The 27,841-nt window shown below is 35.8% G+C and overlaps 1 protein-coding gene across 12 annotated transcripts in view; it reads left to right on the forward strand.

Moving 5' to 3' along the window:
• Lcorl (ligand dependent nuclear receptor corepressor like) overlaps positions 1-27,841 on the forward strand; it is a 147,247-nt gene that overhangs the window by 91,215 nt on the left and 28,191 nt on the right. For 5 of the 12 annotated variants that reach the window (XM_038328370.1, XM_038328311.1, XM_038328320.1 and 2 more), the window contains 2 exons: positions 13,751-14,002; positions 22,248-22,341. The exons of 1 other annotated variant lie outside the window; for it this stretch is intronic. In XM_038328370.1, the coding sequence (XP_038184298.1) occupies positions 13,751-14,002; positions 22,248-22,341 (346 nt within the window). Of the gene's footprint in view, positions 1-13,750; positions 14,003-22,247; positions 22,342-23,596; positions 27,702-27,841 lie in introns of those variants that run through there. 6 more of the 12 variants (XM_038328353.1, XM_038328362.1, XM_038328345.1 and 3 more) reach the window with 5 other exon arrangements.

The following is a 27,841-nucleotide window of genomic DNA, read 5'->3' on the forward strand; positions in this document are numbered from 1 at the left end:
CATTTGAGGTTCCCTCTTCCCACATGACTCTAGTTTGGGTCGAGTTAAGATAAAACTAAACAGCACATATCTAAAGTCCATAATTTACATTAGGATCATTTTATATGTGTTGTGCATACTTGTTAAACTTATTTGTAGGGTTTACCCAAAGCATCCTGGCTTGCAGGCTCTTTGGAAGTGTCAGGCAACAGTAGTGTTATATCCTGAGGATCTTCTGTATTCCATCTACTTATACCCCATCCCATAACATCTCCAAATGGTGGCACTTTTCACTATCAGGATCAATCTATTTCCTCCATAAGATCCTTTAATTGGAACTGTCCAGAATATATATTCTTTGGACACATTTTTCACGTAGGAATATACATTTAAGGTTTCACTGTTTTTTTTTTTCTTATTAGCTGAGTAAGACCTCCATGGTAAGAGTAGACTGTAGTTTTGTTTATTCATGTATTTACTGAAGAACATCTTGGTTACTTCCAGCTTCTAGTAGTTACAGAGTTGCTTTAAATATTGATAAGTTTGTGTTTGTATGTAGATATCTCAGTGCAATGACTGCATTATATGGTAAGTCTCCTTTTCAGTTTAGTAAAAAAAAAAAAATGCTGCGTTCCTGTGTAAAGAGCCACAAACCTACCTATGTCCCTATACTAAGTAACTACCATCTTACTTGTCACCAGAAATGAAGTTCACTATATTCATTTTCTCCAATGATATGGTCCAGAACTGTAATAGGTTTGCATTTTGCATTTAGGCATATCTGTACTTTGACTTAATTTTTGTGAAAGGTGTATATTTAGTTCCTGTCTTTGTAGGTGGATATCAAGTTGCTTCTGTGCTGTGTGTTAAAAAGACTTTGCATTAAGGACCCTGTTTTGAAAAACAAAAGAGAAAAAATTTATTTTGTTGGGTGTTGGTGCATACCTTTAATCCTAGCACTCAGGAGGCAGAGGAGGAGGTAGGTAGAACTGAGTTCCAGGGCAGCCTGATGTACAACCCAAGTTCCAGGGCAGCCAGTGCTACAGAGAGAAACCCTGTCTCAAAAAAAAAAAAATGAGACAGAGGAGACTCTTTGATATTGCAATCTATTCCTGCTTTTTAGAAGACATTTTAGGCAATTGGTGAATCTCTTCCTTAAATGTTGGTAAAATTCACAGGTGAAATTATCTGAGTTGATGTTTGACTTGTATTACTAATGAAGTTTCTTTAAACAAAAGCTACAAGCCATTCTAATTATTTGATTTTCTTTTGTTTCTCGAGACAGTGTTTCTCTGTGTAGCCCTGACTGTCATGAACCAGCTCTGTAGACCAGGCTGGCCTCAATTCATAGATCCACCTGCCTCTCTCACTCTTGAGTGCTGGGGTTAAAGACATGCCACCACCTAGCCTGTGATTCTTTCTGAAAGTTTTGACAGATTACTTTACAAGAAATCAATATATTCCCAACTATTAGTAAAATTTTAAGCATGAACTTATTCATATCTTTATTCTCTTTTTAATTCATTGACATCTATAATAATGATTCCTTTTATTTCTGGTTCTAGTAAGCTTCTGTGTGTTTTCTTATTCTTTATATTATAGTTAGGGGTAATCAACCTGATTATCTTTTCAAAGAACTAGATGAATTTTATTTTTTTTACGGTGTAAAATACAAACCATATTCTTTATTCCAGTCTAAGCAATACAATTTCTTGATGTTTTTAAAGCAAAGAAATCATGGAAGTTTTTGCTTTCCTTGTTTGCATAGACTTTCTTGACTAGAGCACAGGGGCATCAGGAGAGGGATGAGGAGATGCTGCTTTCAGGGCAAATGACTGGGTGGAGAGGGATTTACTCTGGTTCATATCTGAATGAATTGTACATTTTCAACATAATGAATATGGATAATTTGGTTTCAAATGAATCATCAGTTATAAGAAATGCTTTGGAAATTTGATTATTTTAAAATATCCTTTAATATAACAGGGGAATTTATAATCAAGGAAGCTTTTTGTCCCTAGTAATAAAGAAGATGAGAACTATAAGAGTCTCACTAAACAAAATGCTCTGACAAAAGCAGAATAAAACTGTAAGACAGACAAAAAGAATTCTGTATCCAGAGGGGGGACTCTTCTCTGGTAACTTATCAGAGAGGGCACAGGTAGGTGCATGCCATGTGGAGGTCAGACAGACCTTTGGGTGTCCCCATCTTCTCACCGGGTTTGAAGAAGGTTTTCTTTGCTACAGTATGTTGTAGTGAGAGCTGCGGACAGGCCTGCTTTTCATCCCACCCGACTCCCACACAGCTAGCTTTACACCCGAAATAACAACACACAAATTGTATTCTTTTAAACATTGTTTGGCCCATTAGCTCTAGCCTCTTACTGGCTAACTCTCTCTTGCTTTAACCCATATTTTAGTAATCTTTGTAGCACCACGAGGGGTGGCTTACCAGGAAGATTCTAGCCTGCATCCATCTCGGAGAGAAGAGTCATGGTGACTGCTTGAGGCATCTGACTAACTTCCCTCCTCCCCAGCATTCTGTTCTGTCTACTCCACCCACCTATGTTCTGACCTATCAGGCCAAGCAGCTTCTTTATTAATTAACCAATGAAATCATCAGATAGATAGAAGATACACCTACACCAGTATGTAGAACCAGGCTAGCTTGCCCAAAATTTCTGGAAATTGTCCTGTCTCTCTGTCCTATCTCCCTTCAGGGACATACTGTAACCATTGTTTATGGGCATTCTGGGCATCTGAGCTCAGGTCATTAGGTTTGTTCAGGAAGTGCCTTAACAGTTAAGATTCCAAATTCACACTGATTCAGAAATCTGAAATTCTCCAGGAACCTGGTAAAACGAAACAAACAAAGAACACATCCTTAATTAATTTTTGAACATTCCCAGATACAAAGTTCTCTAGAACATTTACTTTCCCCCCAAATAAGTAGGTTATAACATACAAAAGAAAGAAAAAAACTGGAAGAAAATGATGAAGAGCAAGACCAGATCATCAAAGATGAGGTTTAGAGTTGGAGAAATGGCTCAACAGTTGAAAGCCTTGCTCTTGCAGAGGAGCTGAGTTAGATTTCCAGCCCCCATATAATGGCTCAAAACTATCTTAAATCCAGTTTTTGGGGTATCTGACATCCTTCCTGGCCTTTATGAGCATTAAGCATGCAGATGGTAACATACTTCCATGTGGTCAAGACCTTGTGTTTATAAAAGAAAAAATCCATTAAATAAACAAGGTTTTCTTTAAAATAGTAAAGAATGAAAAACGTGGGTTAACAGCTAGTACAGCATGGGACTGTAGAGATGGCAAGGCAGTAAAAAGCTCTTTCAGAGGACCTGGGTTCTCTTTCCAGCACCAACAAAGTGGTGGTTCACAAGCATCCGCACTCCAGTTCCTGGGTATCCAATACTCTCTTATGAGATCACAACCATCCATAGCTCCAGTTCAGGAGATCCACTGTTCTCTTCTTTCCTCCCTGAACACCAAGCTTGCATGTGATGCACATACATTCATGCAAGGCCAAACACTCATACACATAAAATAAATTTAGCTAGACATGGTGGCACACAGGGAGGCTCAGGCCAGCCAGAGATACAAGTGACCCTGTCTCAAAACTAGAAATAAATCTTTTAAAACTTTTAAAGTTTTTTGACAGTGAAGCATATATAAAGTAAACAATCAGAATATCTAAAAATTCAAATCACTACAATGGAAATTTAAAACAAACTTTTAAACAGTATGTTGCACATAGCAAGAGTTATTGAAAGTAAGAATTCTGAAGAAGCCATGAATAATTGAGCTAAAAGTTTAAAATATTAAAAGTGCTAAGAAACAAAAGGTAGAACAAAATAGCTATTATGTATTTAATGATAGTCAAGTGGGAAAGAATTAGAGCAGAGACTAATGCCAAACAGTACCTGGAAATCATGATATGACTAAAACTAAAGACTTGTTCTTCACACTTTATAGGACAAATATGTTAAGTGTAGACATTGATAAGAAAGATAAGCTTTTGAATATTTTGAAAGAAAAACTGACAGTAAGGAAAATGTAAATGAAAATATCAGTTATCTAATTTGTTAAAATGGATTATCAAGTATCATAAAATCTGTCATTTGAATGTTCTTCATAGTGGTTTCAGCACAGATTAAAAAACTAGTCAAAAATAAATGCTGAGGGACTTAGAGAAAAGGCTAGTGGTTAGCATGCTTGCTTCTCTCGCAGAGGGTCTGAGTTTAGTTCCCAGCAATCTACAGCAGATATGACATCTTCTACTGGCCTCAGTGGGCACCTGCATTCCAATGCACTCACCTCCACACAGACATACAAGCATGCATACATACAATTATAGATGAATCAACCTTTATAAATAAGCACTAAGAAACTGTCCATTCATATATGATAGCATAATAAAAGCAAACATAATGAAATTCTAACAAATGACAAATTGAATCTGTGAGTCAAAATAATATAGGTTAAAAATAGAACCCAGAAAATTATTATAGTTTAATATTTTAGTTAATTCCAACAGCTCAGGATTAAGAAGTTGTGCCCTATGGCCCATTCCTTTATTTTAGTGTCCAGTAAGGTAGAAAAAAAGAAAACTCGCAGGAAGATTGCAGTGTTCAACAGAGCTACATAGTGAAATCCTGTCTCACAAAGAGGGGAAACTACAACATTTGCAATCGTCATTACTATGCCATGTGGATTGAAGTAGCTGTCTTCTATTCTTAGTGTGTTAGTACTGTTATTACAAAGGCTTGCTGCATGCTGTTAAGTGCTTTTTCTGCATTTAAGGAAATGATGCTTTTCTGTGATGTATTCTATTAATAAGTAATTTTATGGTTACTAGGTGATTCTTATTTGTTGACCCAAACTACAGTCCATGGGATAAGCCTCTCTTATTTTGTTATTCAGTCCGTTTTCCGTTTTATGTATTGCAGGACTCTATTTGAGCCCCCCCCCCTCTCTCTCTCTCTCTCTCTCTCTCTGTGTGTGTGTGTGTGTGTGTGTGTGTGTGTGTGTAAAATGAATAATTTTCTCTCCTTTTTTTCGTTTGTTTGCTTTGTTTTTTTTTTCCCAAAACAGGGTTTCGCTGTATAACAATCGTGGCTGTCCTGGAACTCACTTTGTAGACCAGGAACTCACTGAGATCTGTCTGCCTCTGCCTTTCAAGTGCTAGGCATGTGCCACAACTTCCTGGCTTGTTTTCTTTTGATAGTGTTCAACATGCCTTTTTTGTCCTGTCTTGACATCAGATTTATAACCTTACAGAATGTGTTAGTATAGCTGTTTTTGACTTAAAGAGTTTTAGAAGAGTTCGAACTAATTCTTGTTTAAATGTCTGATGGCAAAATAGCAATCAAAACCATCTGCTTCTGTATTTTTTCCCCTGTAGTAAGTGTTTTTGTTTATTGATTCGATCTCTACCTGCTTTAAGTCTGCATATACTTTCTGTTATTATTTCTTGAGTCAGTTAGCCAGCTGTGTTCTTCTAGGAATTAGATTATTTTGCCTAGGTTATTTGATGTATTGAGGTATCATTTTTATAGTATTTTCTTATATTTCTGTGTTTTTTCTTAAAATCGGTGGTATTACTTTTCACCCCAGTTTTTGCAACTATAAGCTTATCTAGTTTTTCATTATCAGTCTAGTTAATGTTTTACATTTTTTAATTTTAAGTAATGAACTTTTAGTTTCATTGGTTTTTGTTTTTCCATTCTGTATTTCATTGATTTCTTCTCTAGCCATTTATTTACATTCTGTTTGATTTGATTCAGTTTTTAATTCATTTTCTTTTAGCGTGAGACATGAGGATATTGATTTGGACTTTTTTGTATATGTTTAGAGCTATAAACTTCCAAGCACTGTTAGCTGCATCTCCTACCTGTTAGTATATTGATTTTGTTTCATTCAAATTATACTTGATCATAATACTCCTTCTAACTCTTGACTGTGTGTGTCCAAATGTATGTGCACATGCTGAAGGGGATACATGTGTGTGGAGACTGGTGTCTTCCTCAGTCACTATACACTTTACTTTTTGAGACCGGTCTGTCAATGAATCTGGAATTTGACAGTTTGGCTAGGCTGTCTGTCCAGGAGACCCCAAGTATCCTACTATTTCTTCCTCCACTGTTCTGTGGATACAGGAACATGTCACTATGCACAGGTTTATGTGGGTGCTGAAAATGGAACTGGGGTCCTCATGCTTGCAAATCCTTCAGATGTTTTTAATTCTTCAACATGAGACTTGTCTTGAAGCATAACATATCCCTCTCCGTGGAGAATTTCCATGTGCACTTGATAGCAATATGTATTCTCCTGTTAATGTCACGGCATTCTGTGTGTGTGGTAGAGCTGTGTTCATCTTACTGATTCTTTTCACTTTTCTATAAAGTTTACTTGTCTTTTTCATGTTGTGTTTCTTTTTCAACCTTTTTCTTTAAACTTGTTTTGAGTCTTTGAATTTAATGTATCTCTTTTAACAGCATACATTTGAATAATTAAGAATTTTCAAACCCATTCTCCACGTCTCTGTATATTGCTAGGAATGTTTAGTCTGCTTATATTTAATATAAATGCTGATAAAGTTGAATTTCTATTAGTCATGTTATTACTTGGTTTCTTCATGTCTTGTTTCTTTTTGGTTTCCCTTTGCCTCCTTTGTGACTTTCCTTTGTGATGCTTTTGTAGTGGATCATTTAATTTTGTTGCTGTTTTTAAAATTATTATTTCAAATATTTTCTTGATAATCGTCATGGAGATTACAGTTAGCATCTTAACATGCAATAGTCCTATTTGAATGAATAGCAGCAACTTTAAAAATATATGTAAAGCTTATTGCCATATGTTCTCACTCTGTCTTAATTCCTTTATGTTGTTACTGTCATTCTATTTTATCTTTATACAGAGGATGTCGACCAACTTAGTTTTATAACACTTCTATTATACATAGTTTCTAAATGAGATAGGAAGAAGGAAAGCTTAGAAACAAACATACACTGATAGTTTTTGTTTTACATGCTACTCTATGGTTACCACACTTTTGCACTCTTTATTTCTTCTGGCCTCCATGGTTTCTGATGTGAAGTTTGTTATTAATTTTACTGAATCTCCCTTGTATGATTTCATTTGTATTTCTCATTACATTCATTCAAGCTTTATTGTTTTCCATTTTTTCTGGTAGTTTGATGTGAATATATCTAAATAGGAACCTGGCGGAGCTTACTCTGCTTGTCATTTAGTTGAGTTTCTGAATGTGTAGACAGATGTTTTTCATCAGATTGGGCAGTATCACATTTTTCACATTGTGTCTTTTTTTTACTCTGTCTCCTGTCTTCAAGGATATGTTTAAACTCCATGAGTCTGAAGCCTTTGTTGCCCTCATCTTCTACTTCCCTTCTTTCTCTCTTGCTCTTCCTTTCTTCCAGCTGCCTGAATAATCTCACTTGGTCAGTCTTTGGGTTTATTCATTCTTCTGTTAGAGTGAACTCTTAGTTTTAAATAGTATTCATTCAACTCCAGATTTATGCTTTTTATATATTTTCTGTTTATCTACAGATTGTTTGGTGGACTGTTTATTCTCTTTATACTTCTTTAGAACTTTGAGTCTATTTCTGAATCAGTGCTTTAGTTTCTGACTATTAAGTGCAAACATTAGGTTTCCTCAAAGACATTTTCTTTCTTTTTTTTTTTTGTTTTTTCTATGTTTATTTTTTTTCTGTTTTTTTTTCCTCATTTTTTTATTCAAGATTTCCATCTCCCCCCCCCTTCCCTCCCCTCCCTTCCACCCATACCCCCACTCCACCCCTCTCCAAAGACAAAGAGCCATCAGGGTTCCCTTCACTATGTTAAGTCCAAGGTCCTCCCAGCTCCCCCTAAGTCCAGGAAGGTGAGCAACCAAACTGACAAGGCTCACAGTGAGCCCGTCCATGTTGTAGAGTTCATGTTCATTGCCATTGTCCTTGGTTTCTCAGTCCTCCTCCACCGTCAGCCACATTCAGAGAGTCCGGTTTGGTCCCCTGTTCCATCAGTCCCATTCTGACTGGACTTGGTGGTCTCCCGTTAGATCTGTTCCACCGTCTCAATGGGTAAAAGCACTCCTCACAGTCCTGGCTTCCTTGCTCATGATCTCCCTCCTTTTGCTCCTCATCGGGACCTTGGGAGCTCAGTCCGGTGCTCCTATGTGGGGCTCTGTCATTTTCTCCATCCAATGCCAGGTGAAGGTTCTATGGTGATACACAAGATATTCATGAGTATGACAATAGGAACTGGACATTTCTGCCCTCTTCCTCCCAGCATTCAGTTTAGTTTTTCTCGCCTAGCTAAATTCTGCCCTGCTATAGGTCCAAAGCAGTTTCTTTATTCATTAATGGTAATCCCAGCATACAGAGGGGAATCCCACATTAGCAGTGTGACAGTGTGGGCCTCAGATGATCCCCAGTGCCAGACTTACTTAGTAACTCCTCTGCACTGTTTTCCTCTATGTTAATGCTCTTTTCTTTGTTTACCCACTGATACTTATGCTTTGATACCAGTTAGTAATAGAGGTTTCCTTCTATGTCTAGAACCATAAAACTCATTCTTCTCCAGTGCGGGGTTAGTGGGTGTGGGAATATATGAATTTAAAGGTTCATAGCCTGCAGCTGGGGATGCTAAAATGCTCTGAAACCAAAAGGTGAATCGAATCTCTGGTTAATTCTCAGAGGGGTTTGGGTTTTTTGTTTGTTTGTTTGATATTGTAATATCACTTTGATTTGATACTGTGACATCACTTCTCCCTCAAAAATAAAATCTCAGGCTGGGTATGTAGGCACATGTCTTTAATCCCAGCACTCAGAGGCAAAGGCAGGGGATGCTTTATGAATTTGAGGCTAACCTAGTCTACATAGTGAGCCCCAGGCCTTCCAAGACTGAATAATGAGACACCCTCTTTAAAACAAAATAAAAATAAAAGCTTAGGACAGCAAATAAAAGCAATCTATAGGAAGCCCACAGCATTCAGCAGCAGGAAACTAGTGTCCCAGGTGTAAGTTTCCAGTAGTTCTCTCATTTGATCTTTCTGAATAACCATTCTTCAAGTTGATCATCCTCTCTCTCTCTCTCTCTCTCTCTCTCTCTCTCTCTCTCTCTCTCTCTCTCTCTCTCTCTCTCTCTCTCTCTCTCTCTGTGTGTGTGTGTGTGTATGTGTATGTGAATATGTATACATGTATATATATATATTTATATGTGTATATATACATATATGGAGATAGATAAGTATGAGAATTTTTAAATAGGCATGACTTGATAGCATTTATTTTAAACATTTCTTCCTTTAATTTATCTCCATTTTCATTTTAATTTAACTAGCAAGAACAAACCAAAGTACTTCCATTTTCTCTTAGAAATTTCCCCAGATCTTCAACATTAGGCCCATTTTATTTTGACTTTGGAAGTTACTGTACACAAAATAGATTTGCCGTTACATAATAAATATATATTTATTTCTCTATATCTAGTATCACTTCCTAGTTTTCCTACTTAGTTTACTCTTGAGGCTATTTTAGGCTTTCATTAGAATCACTTCTTAGCTCATGGTCTGGTTCAAAAGTCACTACTTTAATCTTTTATTAAAATAGCATCCCACTAATATGTAACATAAAGTACAGTATTTATTTATGACAAATTACCTCTGAAATTTGGCTGTTTAAAACTATAAAGATATATTCTTTCACATTTTATCTGGATCACAAATCTGAAAATGACTATTGAATGGATTTGACTCACGGTTCTTCACAAGGCTGCAATTGAGAATCAACTGAGATTTCAGCCTTTTAAGATTTTGTTAATGTGGAATATAAACTTCCAGGAAGTAAACTATTGACTTTTATAAGGGTGATTTTTCTTGTGAGCCTCCCATGAGGGCTGCTCACTCTTCTGAAGAGAGAAATAAAATGGAAGAGGCCAGAGAAAACAGTGAGGGCAGAGTATGACTGCAAGTGGTGGGGAGTAAGAGCATGAGCGGGTGTGTGAGATGGAGAGCTCCGTCGTTTATAAACAGCGTCTCGTAACATACTTCTGGGATATACTCTTAATCACCTCAGCTGCCATATTATAATAATGGAGTGAATTACACGACACTGGAATACCAGACAGTACACAAATCATTGACAGCTATCTTGAGTCAGCTAGCACATGAAATATGCTTTAAGGTTTTGTTTTGTTAGCTTTGAAAAATGAAAAAATGAGGCAAAAAATTAGTAAGTCCATCTTGGGCAGTAAACCCGTTTCTGGGTGGCAACCTTCTTTCTTTTCTATCCAGATAGCATTTTTTCCTCAGTACATGTGGAGGACTGCTCTCTAGACCATCACTGCTATTTATTACCGTAAAGCTAAAATCCCTGGATGCTTACATTGTACATGAAACAGCATGATTAAACTTGTTTCTCAAGGATTGGGCTATCTCTCACCCGTAACCTTAACTACAAATGATTCTGTAATGACTGTTCCAGGAATGGCAATCATACCTTTGCTTCAAAAAGTTATTCTTAACCATTTTGAAACCCTATCTTTGTTTCAAAAAGTTATATAGCCACCTATGACTACCTTGTTAGGCCCACCTTGCAACTATGTCTTTGTTTCAAGTCATTAATACTAACTTGTTCTGTGACCCCCTCGTGCCTTGCCCACTAAACCCTCCATTTGAAAAATCCCTATCCCTGAGCTACAAAAGCCTTGTCTTCTTCATATCTAATACTGATCCCCTCAACCTTCCCCCCAACTTAAGGAGAGGCAGCCCATGTACACAAATGAAAAAGCTTGCTTTAATTGCCTGCTTTAATTAATTTGGCCATGATGATTTGGGTTAGTGGTTTTTCTCATTGCATCTTTGGTATTAACAATATAATCTGCATATCCTTTCAGATGATACTTGCCCATAAACCTGAGTTTAAACTCGCTTATATAGATCTTAAGTTACACTTTTTTGGAGTTATAACGGTTGCACGAGCATCTTCAGAGTAATATTAACTATTGAACAGCTGAGAAATGTCTCTTTCTCTTATCCCCTCTCACTTGTACATATTCCATAATATACCATAAGGGGACAAAATGTGACTTAATGAATAGAACAGAATTTAAATTTAGCTTTAAACTCAGATGTGATCTAGTTGTTCAATGAGCTGAATTGTTTTTGTTCCTTCTGTGGTTAATTTAATCATTGTGAACTGGTGAGTGACACTAACCAATAGACTGCAGGGATTTTACACAAAAATACTTAACTGTGAAACTATCATCTTAAAAACAGATACTGTGAAGCAAAATTTAGTTTTTAAAAATGAATTTTTATAGAAGCCTTCCAGTTTTCATTAAGGTAATAATTAATTGTGTTAGTAATTTTTGTGTCCAATGAAGAAACTGTTTATTTTGCTTTAATTAGGAAGCATATAACCACTGGAGCTTGTATATTATTTCAAATATTTCATATTTAAATTTGAAATAATATACTTACTTGCCATTTTAACTCTGATATATAAAATACCACGCAGTCTATGTCTGTTTGCTTCTCTTATTCTTACAAACTATAACCTCTGATAACAGGTCACATTTACTAATTTGCTTATATGACCAATATAGTTTCATATTTTAGCTACAGTCTCATAATTTCTGCAGTATTTTATGATGAAGCGCTTTTATGATAAAAGCACATTCTTTCATCACTCCTTTAATAAATGAGAGACAAAACATGGAGACAGTATATGGCTAGCCTCAGTTCACAAAGGTTGCTAAGATTTCCACCTATCTAGGTCTTCTGGTTCATTGCCACATTCTAAGCAGAGTCAAAGACTAAAGTTCTGCTCTTATATCCCATGGTGCCTTCACAGATGTTCTTCATAATTTAAAGTATTTGCTTTGAAATAAACAGTATGTTATGCAATGTCTCCACAAGGTCTAAACGAATGCGTCATGATTTGATAATGGTCTACTGGTCTATAATTGGATTTATATTGACTTTGGTTGAATTTTGTTACAAAAAAAATGATAGTAGCCACGTTAAGAATGGTTTTCTTGAGGAGCCAAGGACAATGGCGATGGGCTTGGTCTCTACGACATGTACGGGCTCTGTGTGAGCCTTGTCAGTTTGGTTGCTCACCTTCCTGGACCTGGAGGGAGTTGGGAGGACCTTGGACTCAACATAGTGTAGAGAACCCTGATGGCTCTTTGGCCTGGAGACGGAGGGAGTGGGGGTATGGGTGGAGGGGAGGGGAGGGAAGGGGTAGGAGGAGGGGAGAAGATGGCAATTTTTAATAAAAAATAAATAAACTGGGAAAAAAAGAATGGTTTTCTTGGGGCTGGAGAGATGGCTCAGCGGTTAAGAGCACTCACTGCTCTTCTCAAGGACCCGGGTTCAATTCCCAGCACCCACATGGCAGCTCACAACTGTCTGACACCTTCACACCAATACACATAAAATAAAGTTAAATAAACCATTAAATAAATTTAAAAAATGGTTTTCTTCCTCCCTGTGAATTTTAATATTTTAAATCCTTTTTTTGTAGAGCCATGAGCCTATTATGATAAATACTATTGGAATAATTTTCTTTTGTCTATTTAACAAGTATTCTAACTAGTTAATACTGAACAATGAAACTAGAGAGCATTACCCCCTTTTCTCATACAGCTCTGGGCCAGACAGGTCTGTCTGTATAGTACTGGTCTACATAAGTAAGAATCTCTAGGTCTGTTTGGAAGAAACAGGAGGAAGCCTTCCCAAGTGTGCTCAATAATCTTTCACAGCTTTTCATTCTTCTGCCTCTGCAAACTAGAGCAAATAATGGGAATCAAATGAGGCCAGATCTGTTTGTAAAAAAAAGGTTACTACTAGGCCAAAGTGTCTTGCTGTTATTCAGTGTTTATGGATGACCTGCCATTATCCTAAACTTGATACAGTAAAGTCATTTGATTTTTTTTTTACAGGTTCTTCCAGAAGAGGGTGTGTGTCTGTGTGGTGTGCATGTGTGTGTGTGCCTGTGACTTTGTGAAACTACTAAGGTTGTAGCAGATGAACATGTTTTGTATAATCAAGATCTCCAGTAATAACTAATACCACCCTTTTATAGAAGTTTGTTGTGAGTTTTTTTAATAAGTGAAATACCCTAGTTCTAGATAGCTTGTTTTCAGTGGCTTCACAAATTTAAGAAAAGAAAGCAATTGTGATAGGATATTAGTAAATCTTGAATCTCGATTGCTGCTGTCTGTGCTACTGTACTTGCTTGATGTTCTTGATAATGATAATTTCTCTATGTAAAAGAATATAAATCATTGATGACCTTGAGAGTAATATATGAAGCACATTTGACAGAGTGTTAAAGAAACATTGGTATAGAGTTCAAACAGTTCAGATGTCTTCTTAGTCACTGATATATGTTGTATATGGCCTACCCTTGGCTCATATATAAAGTTTGTATTTGAATACTAAACTTAATCTTAATATCTAATAGAATGTTTAAACATTTAACTATGGAGATAACTCCTGCTTCGATGACTAATTCTTTGATCTGTACTTTTGTTTTGGGTAGAAATAAATGAATTTTTTAAAAAGTCACTTTTGGAAGAAATGCAAAACTGCATCTACATAGTTGGCATTTCTAAGACACAGACTGCTGGCCACTGTGGATTGCTTGTAGATAGTGCTAATGTAATTTTCTTGTGAAACTCCTTGGTTGTTTGTATTCGCCTTCTAATGACACTATGTTTATTTCTTTCCCAGATCTTCCTCAGAACTGTGATCCTAACATTCCCTTAGTTGCTCAGGAATTAATGAAAAAGATGATACGTCAGTTTGCCATTGAGTACATTTCAAAAAGTGGTAAAATTCAAGAAAATAGAAATGGTTCGATTGGAGCAAGTCTCATATATAAAAGTATCCAAATGAACCAAGCAGAGCACTGCATTCAGGATGAGCAGGAAGGCCCCTTAGACCTCACTGTGACTCGAACGCAAGAGCAAACCGCTCAGCAAGGTACGTTGTTTGTTTAGCATGTGATACTTACTGTTTTTGTTTTAAAACATTTAAACATGGATGTTTTATGTTCAAAGGGGAGGGAAGTCATCTTTCCTTGATTCATTTATATGGCATAGCCTAGAGATTAGAAAGTGTACATTTACATTTTTAAGATTTGAGTTATGTATGTGTGGTTCTAGTGCACATGAGTGAAGGTACCCAAGGAGGCCAGAGAGGGAGTCAAATATCTAAGCTGACCTTACACACAGTTGTGAGCCTGTTAATGTAGGTTCTGAGATGCAAACCTAGGTCCTCTGGAAAAATAGTATATGGTCTTAACCACTGAGCCATCTCTCCAGGCCACTGTACTACATACATAGTTTATAAGAGAAAATTTGATGTTTTGTGTTTTCAAAACAGTATCTCTATATCCAACTTAAAAATAAAGGACTTGTATATATAAAGAGAAAGAATTGTTTTCTAGACATTAATTTAGTATTTGTTCTTTTGTTTCTGCACTGAAATGAGAAATAAATAGATGCTTTACCATCCGGTAGGTTTTTGTTATTTTTTAGATTTATTTGTTTATATGTATGAATGTTTTCCCTACATGTATGTCAGTGTATCACATGCATGCCATGTGACTTAAGAAATCAGAAGAGAGTATTGGACTCTCTGGAACTAGAGTTACAGATGGTTGTAAGACATTATGTGGTTACTGAGACCCAAATTAGGTCCTCTTTAGAGCATCAGATGCTTGAAACTGCTAAGCCATCTCTCCAGTTCCCCCTTCATCCAGTTTTTTATGATGTAACTGAGAAAGGGGAAGTTGAAGTTGTATCTGTGATAAATACACTACACTTGCATAACTAAGCATAACAGCAAAATGTTTTCATTTATACCATGTTGCATTTATATAAAGAAGGGTTCATGTGTACTATATCTGTGACTTTACAGAAGAAAGACAGTGTGGGGGGAATACCAAATAAACAGCTTATCTGGAGATGAGAGAACAAACAGCTTTTATCAGCATGGCTTAGGGATCATGTTACTTCTTGAAGCTGTGAAAAGAAAGGTATTGTTGACGTGACCTTAGAATGTATTGGCGTTAGGACTTCAAGGGTGAGCACATCATGGTCATTGTTTAGAGGAGACGACAGTGTTGCAGGAGGGGCCACTTGTTCATCCCAGCTACCCAGAACTGAAATAATAATAGTCACACAGAAACTGTATTAATTAAATCACTGCCTGGCCCATTAACTCTAGCTTCTTACTGGCTAGGTCTTACATCTTAATTTAACCCATTTTTATTAATCTGTGTACCACCACGAGGTTGTAGCCTACCAGCAAAGTTTCGGCATGTCTATCTCCGGCAGCGGATCCATGGTGTTCCTCTAACTCCACCCTTTTTCTCCCAGCATTCAGTCCTGTCCTCGCCACCTACCTAAGTTCTCCCCTATCAACAGGCCAAGCAGTTTCTTTATTTATCAATGGTAATCACAGCACACAGAGGTGACTCCCACATCATGACAGTGTGTGAGATCCATCAGTATTGAAACAGAGAAGTAATGCCCCTTATTTGGTCCCTAATTTTAGACTTTGTTAGTTATGTTTATAAGAAATATTAAGTTTTTAGTCTATTATAAGGGTAAAATAAAGCTGCAATATAAGGCTTAAGAAAAATATGCATCTGTACTTTGACTTTTGTACATTGTAAGCACAGGGGTTTTTTTAATTTTTATTTGAGGCTATATTTTATATCTCCTCTCATTTTACAGAAGCAATTTAGCATTCTACAGGCTAGAACATGAGCCTTTTTATGTGACAAACTTAGAGTTGCAAATAAGAAAGGATGGCAAAAGTAAAGGAAAAATGAAACTTAACAAACCTTAAGTTCAAAATCCTAAATAAATTTCAGCAAATTGAATACAATAAGATACTACATACATCCATATATTCTCAACACTTAGAACGTAGAGGCAGGAAGTTCAGAAGTTCAGGGCCGGTCTGAACTATATGAGACCTGTTTGAAAGGAAGAAAAGAAAGAAAATTCATAATAAATAAACACCAAACAATGATTAGTCTTTTAGCTTTTCATAACTTAAATATAATAATGTACATTTATATCAACTGGTGATCTTAACCTCAATATTACATTCTGTGGTAAATAGAGAAAAGAAAACAGATACTATTTTAATAGATGTGTATTTGTGCACAAACATGTTCTTAATAAAGTAAGACAGAAATAATGATATGACTTGATTCTGTAGTGGTTTGTGTGGCCTCCTCTGGTATTTATAACTACTGTTCTGTAAATGGATTTATCACTTTATAAACACCATTCTGTATGTCCTCCACCTTCAGCAGCTCTTAGTTCTTTCACTGGAGTAGTGACCTATATTTTCATTCCTCAAGAGTCTGTGCCCTTTGTCGTCCAGCCTAGATTAGGTTGTTGTAGTTACCCATTGACTCTAATCATATGGTAGCATCAAGAGATACCCTAGAGAATCTCATACACTACAGATGTAATCTTCCCTACTTCCAATTGCTCTTTGGTAGTCTGGATCAGTCACCCCTTCTAACACCTTTTTTTCTTCTCTTCTCTTTCTGTCTGTCTGTCCTTCCTTCTTTCCCTCCATCCATCCCTCTCTCTCTTTGCTTTCCTCCTCCTTTTTTAAGATTTCTTTATTGTGTAGGTTTTTGGCCTGCATGTATATCTGTTACTATACATGTGCATTGCCTGCAGAAGCCAGAAGTGGGCATCAGAGTCTCTGGAACTTGAGTTACTGATGATTTTCAGCCACCATGTGGGTGCTGGGAACTGAACCCAGGTCTTAGAAGAACAGCTAGTGCTCTTAATCACTAGTCAATTTCTCTAGTCCATGTTGTTCCTTTTTTATCCATCTGTTAAGGGCATCAGAGTCCAAAATAACCAGTTCAGTGGAAAGTTTAATCTGTCTCCTAATAGAAGTATTCCCTTCTCTGAAACCAAAACTTGTAAGCCAGTAAAGTATAAGGTTACAGGAACAGGAAGTAAAAGTTTTCCTGGTCCGTCACTAGCAGTGATAGTATGTGGTAGCTCCTAGTTTCCACCCCTTGATTCTTGTACCTGTTAATCCTAGCTATAGAATAAACAGTACCATATATTGGACACTGATTCCAAGCATATACTGCCTTCTAGATAAAATTCCCCAGCACTCCAACTATTGCCACCTATTTAGTGCTGGAAATGCTTAAAAAGCAATTTCACTGTTCTATCAAGCTAAATGCTTCAAGATCATGGGGAACATGGTATGACCAGTGGAGTTCATGACATTGGGTATACTGTCATATTTTTCTGGCTATGAAATGAGTTCCTTTGTTAAAAGTGATGCTGTGTGGAGTACTGTGTGACTGGATGGTAGTTTGGGCAGAAGCATTATATACAGAAAAAATCCATAATCAGAATAAATATCTACTCCTATAAGGACAAAGCATTACCCTCTTCATGAAGGAAGTGGTCTGATTTAGTTAACCTACCACCAAGTCACTGACAAGGAATGGCACCAAATTAGGGGCTCAGTGTTGGTCTTTGCTGCTTGGTGATTTGGCACCCAGCAGCCTTGTCAAGTGAGAGTCCATCCTATCAGGCCATTGCTCCAGCACAGCACTTTGATCATGGCTCTTGCGCAGTAACAAATAAGGGTGAGCAGAGAAAGGCTGACTGCACAGAATGGGTAATGCTGTCTACTTGATTGTTGAATTCCTCTGCTAACGTAACCTTTTGATAAGCATTTACGTGGAATAGAAATCACTTCATGTCCTTTGTCCATTTAAAGAGGTCTTTCCATGTATTTTCCATGTACTCACATGTCTTTCTCACCAATTTTCCAGTCATGCTTCTTCAAGTCCCTTGACCATTCAGTCAAACCCTGCAAAGGCACTTTGTGTACTTCCCATCATAGAAAAGAATTGTAGCTTTACCTATCTTTGATTTTATGAACCTCAATTATTTTCTGGCTATCAGTTAAATACCCATGGTTAACAGCTAAAACCATAAGACTTCCCCTAAGAGTACAATAAGAAAAGGGCTAAAGACTTACTAAACAGTGCATTGGGTGAAGAGGAGAGGAAGGGTCCTATTTGAAGAGATAGTTAAGGAATGGCCAGAGAGGTAAGATGAAGATGGCCTAAGGGATTTTTAATATTGGCATCACTTTGTGTCAAGCAGTGATTATGGCAATTTCATTATTAGTGATAACTTTAACATTTTGGTGGAATTTAATTTTAAATAGTTTTTCTCTATCCAGACAATGTAAAATAGTTTCCTTTTCATCTATATTCACTGTCCTTCATGAAACGAGTAATCATTTGTTTTATATATTTAATATTCATGATAGATAATGTGGCTTCAAAGACTTTTGAACTCATGTCTATAGTGGAGTATGACTGAACTTCCTGATTTGCATTATAAAGTAACTACAGACCAATAATATTGTGAGAAGTTAAACATGTTTTTCTCACTTAATATTCATATTCAATTTAACAGTAATGGTTATCTTGACGTTTCTGAAGTAAGTCTTTAAGATTTTTAGAATCCAGCCAATAAAGGAATTGATTAAAAGTCACTTTTAGCTCTTTTGGGGAAGCTGCTAACACTCTTTCCCAGATGATCATTACTGATTCAGTGAACAAAGGTCACTGATCTCAGTACTATTCATTAGTCAATAAGAATCTACTGTATACAATTCTGTGTGCTGGTTATATGTGCTGTGTGTAATACAGAATTGAGTAAGCCAGTAATAGGTTAAGATAATAATTATTGAATTACTACCATTTTTGTGTCATTATTTTAAGAAGCAAATATGAGAAAATCTATTTATTAACTGTAAAGCTTAAATAGACTCTAAACCAGCTTACCCCTCAGACCTTAATGGATTGATGGTTTTAGACCAGGGAAATTAAAAGAAAGTGACATAGTATAGAATTGATATACATAAGATGCTGTGAACTTTTTAAAGGCAACTAACTAGGGGATGATGCTGAAAGATGGGTGGAAATTAGCAAGGCTAGTGGAATACCATATAACTGAGTTCAGAGTAACAAATTTAATCAGAAATGAAAAAGTACATGACTTAAAGAGTAGAAAATTTTGTATTGTGAAGAATTTTTTGTCAATAATTTGCAAGATGAGGACATTTTATAAACAATTTTTAATTTTTTGTCAGGCTTGATAAAGTATTATGCCAAAGAAATCATTCACTATGGTCATAGCTTAAATTTTCAAATATCAGTCCACTTTTGAATTTATCTCTGCTAGTACTGAATGTACAGTTCATTATATATTATTTAAAAGTTAGTTGCCTGCATTCTGAATATTTTGCTGTAGGGTTTGCTCACAGGATGTTAAGTTGTAATGTTAAATGCCAGTCTGCAACTAGTAAATGAAAAGAGTGTTGTTTTATCTTGAGGGCAGTTTTAAAACAGACAGAAAAATACAGCTTAATAACCGTACACTGACACCTAAAATTAGTTAATATACTATTGGCTCATGTATTTCTAATTTGTCTAGAAATAGAAATACATGTCTAGAAATATAGTTAAGATCTCTTTAAATCTTTTATTTGACTAATTGTTGATATCACCAATTTATGCATTTAATGGAAAGTAGTTTTCTACTTTCACATAAATTGTATGCTGAATGTACTGTTTTTAATTATGACTGTTTGAAATACCTACTAATGTTGAATATGCACATGGCCCATTGTCTAGCACTTCGACTTGCAGGTATAACTTAAACCTTATAACTTAAAACATGAAGTGACACACGGTAAGGTGCTTGTTTACATCATCGTAGTTGCTAAGAAGGAAAATTGTGCATGAATACTAACAGGTGAAGGGAAAGAAAACTATAATATATTAGAGATAACAAATCATTCCTTCCTCAAGTATATCGTCATGAAAGCATAGTGAATACATAGTTCTTATTTACTAAATTAGTCTTTAGTACTTTAGATATGTACATACATGAAAGAGAAATACCAGTAGATGGATCCACCATTTGACAATTTATGAATTATTCCTAGGATCAAGGAATAGTCTGTCTCCTTTGCTCTTTCTTCTAAGCTGTCCTCCTTACCCACTGTTCTTTTCCAGTTCAGACAATACTAGGAGTATTTTTCCCCTTTCTAGACAGAGGGAATGCTCTATTAATGTTTGACAGGTGTAGTATCTTTAACTAAACACAAGTGATTAGATGCATGAGAAATAATGTTTGGTGAAAACGAAGCATATTGGGCTGAATTAGTAAACTGACCGAGATACTTGAAATAACTTTATGTAGCAGAAACTTTGTCTCCCTCCTTACACTTCTAAGTGTTCTAACCTATAACTCAACCCTAAGTTTCTTCCAATTTTTCAGGTTTTTATTTAGCAAATATTCTCTGAACAGTTGGAGCAGGCACTCTTGCAGACAGAGTGATGTATTACTGAATAAAATAGATGCGCTGGCTGTGTAACTACAGCAGCTTGAAGGTGACTAATGCATATAAGCAGTGCTGTAATGGAAACCTAGCATGATGACTGTCCACCTAGTCCAGATTATGTCTCAGCTGGCTGGGCAATGCCTAAGATTTTGGAGGAATCAGTGTGACTATAAGGGGGAAAGAATAGGAGAAAGAAAACAACTAAATTGTGAAGCCTTAGAGATGAGAAACAGCATAGAGCTTTCCACATGGAGTTCCCTGTTGACCAGGCCTTTGTGGTCATTTCTTCACACAGCATTGAAGCTTTATAAAAATGAAATCTTACCAGATTGCTGGACTCTTCCCATGGCTTCCTGTCTCCTTCAAAATTGAAGTCATGGCCATGTGATCCTGTATGACTTCTGCTACATTTCTGCTCTTACCTCTTCTGGTGTTACTCTACTTCAAGCAATTTTATATGGTGGTCCTTCTGTAGGAACCATTCCATCTAGAGCCTTCTCCAGTACATCTGTTTGATTGTTCTCAATCTCACCTTGCTCAGAATCCTATTAATAAATAGCAGTCCTACACCTGGGTGTGGTTCTCAACAGCTGTAATCCTAGTACTAAGACAGGAGATCACAAGTTGGAGGTCAGTCTGGGCTAGTTAGTAATTTCCAGATTAGCCTTTTCTAGGTAGTAAGTCTGTGTTTTAAAAAATAAATAAAAAGATGTATGTGAATATGTGAACACATGTGCGTGACCTGCTCAGCCCAAGCTCCATTGTTCTATAAACTTGTTTGCAGTGCCCTTCCTAGGCAGCACTTTTGTCGTTGGCGGGAGCATTGTACAGCTCGGGTTGTTTTACTTTTACTGAGCACCATGAGAATGGGCATTTTGCGTGACTTTTCTTCTTTTCCTTTTTTCTTTTTGTGCTGCCATTCTGCCATGTTGCTTTGTACATTATGAGCACTCAGTACATGATTATTTCTCCAGAGGAGGCTATGGATATGGTGTTTTATCCATTCATCTTTATATTTCCCCCAGACAAGTAAATATGAGGATTGACCTTGTTAGGTTTTTGGTATACTTTTAAGCTGGTATTTTTTTTCCTCCATGATTCCTTTCCAAAGGCTTAATTTTTCAGTTTTTGAGGAAAAAGAAAGACGTGTCTTCTTGGCCTTATTTCTTATTGGATTTTAAGTTAATCATGCATTCTGTGCTGGCCTTGTCCTTAAACAATTTCTGAATCATTTAAGTTTTTTATTTGTGAAAACTCACTATTATATCTGTGATAACTATATTTTAATAAAAAAATACTGAAAAGTTGTTTTATAGCCATTGGATTTCCTAGTTTTTTCTATATTGTTATTTGTAGTTTCTTTATCTAGTCTTAGTATAATGTCGGCACAGATTGAACTCTTGTACATTTCAGCAGTTTAAAGTAGTAGATAAGTCATTATTCAGTTCTCATTCATAACACATCCTTGCATTGGTTTTGATTTCCCAAAGTGCCAGCCTTGGGAAAACAATCATGGATGAGCTGTCAAGTTGACTTAGCACTGCAGAATCATGGGAAAGTGACCAAAATTTGATTTTAAGCAAATCATGTGTTTGTTCATGTTTCCTTACCACCTGGCAGTACCAGCTCTCCTCTCCTTTTTCCTTATGTAGCCCCTTCCCAGTCATGTCCTGTTCCTAAAACTGGATCAGATAGGTGTTGATTTATATCATTAATACATCAGCAAAATAAGATAGGAAAATGTAAGGGCTGGTGTTCTATTGAAAATATAAAGTTTTTTCTCTTGCAATAATTATAGGGGATGGAGTGTTAGATCTCTCTACAAAGAAAACCAGCATAAAATCTGAAGAGTCGTCCATATGTGATCCTTCTTCTGAAAATGCAGTTGCTGGGTAAGCAATATTACCTAGGAATTAATCCAATGTCAATATAAATACTTCTTGCAGGAAACACTTAGCGCTGTGCTGAGCAGGACGGACAGGGTTTCCTCAGAAGTTTTGTCACTCACAAGTCTGTCTCTCTCATCTTTTCATTTGTCCTTTCTCTTTCTTTTTTCTTTCTGTTAAAGAAAAGTTATCAGAACAATCACCAAACTTCAATTCATGTTACTAAAATGAACTATCAATTTAATCATGGGGTACAAACTAAGAAGCAGGACAAGTAAGATAACTTGAAATACTCAGGAGGCAATTTAAAGGGAAATATGTAATTTTAATATTTAGATTTTTAAAAGAATGAACCATTTCTAAAAGTGCTGTAGTTACTAATTCTAAAACTAGCATATATATTTATAGTTTTTGCTTTAGTGTGGTGGCAAACAACTTAATATTTATCTAGTAATCACCACAAAAAAAGCCCTTTCATGTCTTTAAAACTGTCACTAAATTAATTTAAATAAACAATTACTAGTGAAATGCTGTTCTGTTGGATTTGGGGGGGGGGGGTTGTAACTTTTGCATCTTCTCATTAACTGCATAGAAATCTTTTTTGTCCCAATTAAATCTGAGATAAATTTATTTCAACTAAGGCTGTAATAGAGCTGGAGTCACAGGTGTAACAGGCTTTAGAAGATTACAAAGTTGCATTTGAAATAGAGTAACATTCTCAAATGGAATTATTCATATACATCTTTGTTGAAATTTTCAGTTCTATGCAGAGGAAAGAGTCTGTGGAACTGAGATGTGTGTTTGGGAGTTCTCTTGCTGCTGCAAATTCCCTTTAAACGGGTTGACTCTTTTATTACTTGTTTAGCGGTAACGTCACGTTTCTACTAACAAAAACTCCTTGAGGATTTGGGTATTTTTATAATGGAACTCTAATTGTAAATAAAATTTTAAGTGTTGCTCTGCAAGCAGCTTTCAGAGGAAAAGCAACATCATGAGAATATTTTTACAAATACTCAGTTAGGATTTTATGTTCTTGGAAGGTCTGCCCATTGCGGCCACCGTATCATTGACACATTGTCCTACCAGGACTGTAGCGTTTGCTTTGATATGGAGTAACTACTACATTCCACAGACCTAACGTGTCATAAGCAGTGATGTTACCTAAGCAAGGAGTAAAATAAAGGAGTGGACCCTCCCCTTCCATAGCTGTGTGAGAGTCTCTCATACATGAGTTTACCATCGTTTCATTCCATCCATCCAGGAGCCTCCACAGAAACAGAGAGGACTATGTGGAAAGAAGTGCTGAGTTTGCAGATGGTTTGCTCTCAAAAGCTTTGAAAGACATTCAGTCTGGAGCACTGGACATAAATAAAGCAGGCATACTTTATGGCATACCTCAAAAAACTTTACTTCTCCACTTAGAAGCCTTACCAGCAGGGAAGCCTGCATCTTTTAAAAACAAAACTCGAGATTTCAATGATAGTTACTCATATAAAGACAGTAAAGAAACTTGTGCTGTGCTGCAAAAGGTAGCCTTGTGGGCAAGAGCTCAAGCAGAGCGCACAGAAAAAAGTAAACTCAACCTACTTGAAACCTCAGAATTAAAATTCCCAACAGCTTCCAGTTACCTCCATCAGTTAACTCTACAGAAAATGGTCACTCAGTTTAAAGAAAAAAATGAAAGCCTTCAATATGAAACTTCAAATCCTCCTGTACAGTTAAAAATTCCTCAGCTACGAGTAAATTCAGTTTCAAAATCACAACCTGATGGTTCTGGTCTGCTGGATGTCATGTATCAAGTTTCCAAAACCTCTTCAGTCCTTGAAGGATCAGCTCTCCAAAAACTGAAAAATATACTCCCTAAACAGAACAAAATAGAATGTTCTGGGCCTGTAACTCACTCAAGTGTTGACTCTTACTTTCTACATGGGGACCTCTCTCCTTTGTGTCTTAATTCTAAAAATGGAACAATTGATGGAACCTCTGAGAATACTGAAGATGGATTAGACCGGAAAGATAATAAGCAGCCCAGGAAAAAACGTGGCCGCTATCGGCAGTATGATCACGAAATAATGGAAGAGGCCATTGCAATGGTAATGAGTGGGAAAATGAGTGTTTCCAAAGCACAAGGAATTTATGGGGTACCTCACAGCACTTTAGAATACAAGGTAAAGGAACGATCTGGAACACTGAAGACTCCTCCGAAGAAGAAACTACGATTACCAGACACTGGGTTATATATGACAGATTCAGGGACTGGCAGCTGCAGAAACAGCAGCAAGCCTGTGTAGATTACTGTTAGAGAATGTCTGTGTGTGCGAGCACAGGTGTGTGTGCACAGGTGTGTGTGACTGTGTGTGTGTGTGTATGTATGTGTGTATCTACATACACACATGGAAATTACAAATGCTCACTCTGACAGGAGACATGAAATTTTACAGTTCAAAAACCACTTACATGCCTTTTGAAAAAGTTTTATTCAGGGTTTTCACTGTGGACAGAATTATAGAGTTGCTTATTAATTCTGATAGTTTGTATTTAATCCTTGTATAAATAGGTGAAAAAAGATTCAGGTTTTCTTTAGTAGTCAATAGCATAAAATGTGGGAAAACAAGTAATTGTCAAGTGATACATTTTTATTGGTAAAAGAACATTCTAGCCATTCAGTTGAACCATCTTAAAATGGAAGTATGATATTAATAGTTTGTGAACACTTTTGTGTAACATACCTACAAGTACTGTGAGTATGTCAAAGAACCCATCAAAGTTAAATAGTTCTCTCTGCACCAAGAGTGACTAATAGATACAGTATTAATATACTGCAGTGCATTCTATGAAATACAAAATGCACTGGAGTGCATCCACCAGGACAGAAGAGAAAACCTTAAAGGATATGTATAGTAAAATTTAATATTTATCATTTAATTGTTGATTTAGCAGGAAGTTGGGGTTATAAGTATATAATTTAAAATTTAAAAACTGACATAGTTAACCCCAGCAGCTATAGAATCCTTTAATATAAGATGGATTACTAAAAACAAAAAGTAATTTAAATTTAATTATTAAAGTAATTTAATTTTGTTTTTCATTTGAAAAATAAGCTAATGTGTAAGGTTAGAAAAGAAAGTTGGAATGCAACTTAGAGCATGTTTATAATGTGCACAGAACAAGCTTGAGAATGGTCATTTTGGTTAAATGTGCTGGTTAGTTGATGTTATGACTACTTTAAGGATTGTGACACACTCCTATTGAAAAACCTCAGTGTAACTTTAATATATTTGCTGCTGTGACATTTCAAAACATTTTCAGTTTATCAAAATGAATTACAGATTTCATTTTGGTAGGTGATACATTATCATTTTGCTAATAACCAAATTTGCAGTTTGTTCAGGGTCTTGAATAGATTTACAGATATATAACACTGAAGCTGTTTTGAACATTCAGTAATGTAAACTCTTTACTAATTGGATAGTTAGAAGCTGGGCAGTGCATTTTAACTTTTACTACTCATATGAGACCAGGAATTTTTATAAAACAGTTTTAAAACTATGGATCAGAGTATTCATGTGGGTTTATGGAGTGTGAGGTTTGGTAGTAAAAAGCATGTACCTCCATGTAAAGAATGGAGATTTGCTTTATAGATGAGAATCCTCCGCAGTGCCCCTTTTCTCTGTTAGAATTCAGGTTCTGGTCATTTTCCTAAGCCACTTTTTCTAAGTCCAAAAGGAATTCTTACAGCTGAATTTAAAAAATGAGTGCACCTTTTCAAATACTTGTGTTTTACACTTGTGTTTGTGTGTGTTTAATAATCACATCAATATGTGATTGTTCAGCTACTAAAATTTAAAACTGCTTACATATATTGAAAGAAACTGAAAAATAAGAAAATATATAACCAAGTAATTACTTGGTCTCTGAGATCTATATTGAACATGTTCAGCTGTTAATGTTACCTGCATACTAGGATATGAATCCTCCTCATCTTTTTCTTCCCCCAAGAAAAATATACATAATAGATTACAAGACAGCATTTGTCAGGGTCATCTTTCTTTTTAAAGAATTAAGCCATATTTTGTGAGGACCGGAACATGGATTATTTATTATATTTCCCCCTATTCCCATTGATAAACAAACTTAAAAAGTAAATGCTTCAGAAACAATTTTCTTGACCTCTTTATACAGAATTTTGCTTGCAAAACTTTGGGAGCTCGAATGCATTACATAATATTTATATTGTATTGACCTTTTTTATTCCTCACACTATATTTACATTGATAAATTGATTGAGAAGTTTATAGTAAAGGGAAACTTACAGAACACTTTTATATCATTTAAAAGATGACCTGACCAAAAACTTTACAGGATTCATATATCAGGGATCATTTTGCTATTGACTTCACAGTGATCAGTAGTTTTATAGGTAATATTATAATTAATTTGCAGCATTTTCGTACTTGTATTATTTATTTTTGGTCAAATAGTAAATTAAATATTTTTTGATAGTTTATAGGCAATGATCAACCCATAACTTTTAAAAGAAACATAATATTTGTATTACTGAGTTGACTTTTTGATTATACAAACTAGGAAAGGCAGGGAAGTTTATGGGTTCTCCTCTCCCCACTGATTCTATTAAGATATCCTTTATGTTATACTTTCAAAGTACTTTATAAATTTAGTTACCAGTTACGACTTTAATTGACAGATTCTGAAAAAAGTACAGTTTCAGCTGACTTTTAATGAACATGAAAGCAGCCCTTATGTGCTTTCTACTTATTTGAATGTTCCTCAAGTATTTTATATTTAAAATAAAAAGAAGGAAAAGAAAAAAAACAGTGCCTCTGTTTTTAGAAAACTACTGCTCAGTAAAGTTGTTTAAAGCATTTCTGGTAGCTGATGACAATTTTATATTAAACTGTATACTGACTTTAGTGAGACTGATTTTTTTAGTTGTTTACAGTGCAGATACTTGTGTTTGTTTTTAATTGCAGTATTTTCATTGTCGCAGTAATTTAGTAAAACTCTGTGGCTGCCTTGATTTTGACAGATTTTGTTAATATAAACTGATTGTTAGGCAATTAGTTATATTTATGCATAAATCAATTGCACTATAATTCATGAATTATTTATTACAATATTTTCTAATGAATTCATGTATCTGTCTTGTGTTGTACATGTACTGTAACTTTGTTCCTACTTTGTGTTATTATATATCTAAATCTGATTGTATGAATTTTAATTGTTCAGTTAACGTGTTTCTAGGTTGTAATTTGTAGTAAAGCACTTCAATGCTTTTGCACTTAAATTTACAACACTGTCGGTGTGTGGTTAATTTACTCATTCAGTAAAAGAAAAGAAAAGTAAAACTGACTACCCTGAATTCTTTGATTCCCTGTGAGGAGTTTTTGGTTTCTGTTTTTTAACGGTATTAGAAATTGACTCTCAAAAAAATTGCCACAACAAATTTCTAGCAGAAAGGGGGCAGAGTAACATAAATGAGATGTTT

Source organism: Arvicola amphibius, chromosome 1, assembly GCF_903992535.2.
Source record: "Arvicola amphibius chromosome 1, mArvAmp1.2, whole genome shotgun sequence".
Taxonomy (NCBI): Eukaryota; Metazoa; Chordata; class Mammalia; order Rodentia; family Cricetidae; genus Arvicola; species Arvicola amphibius.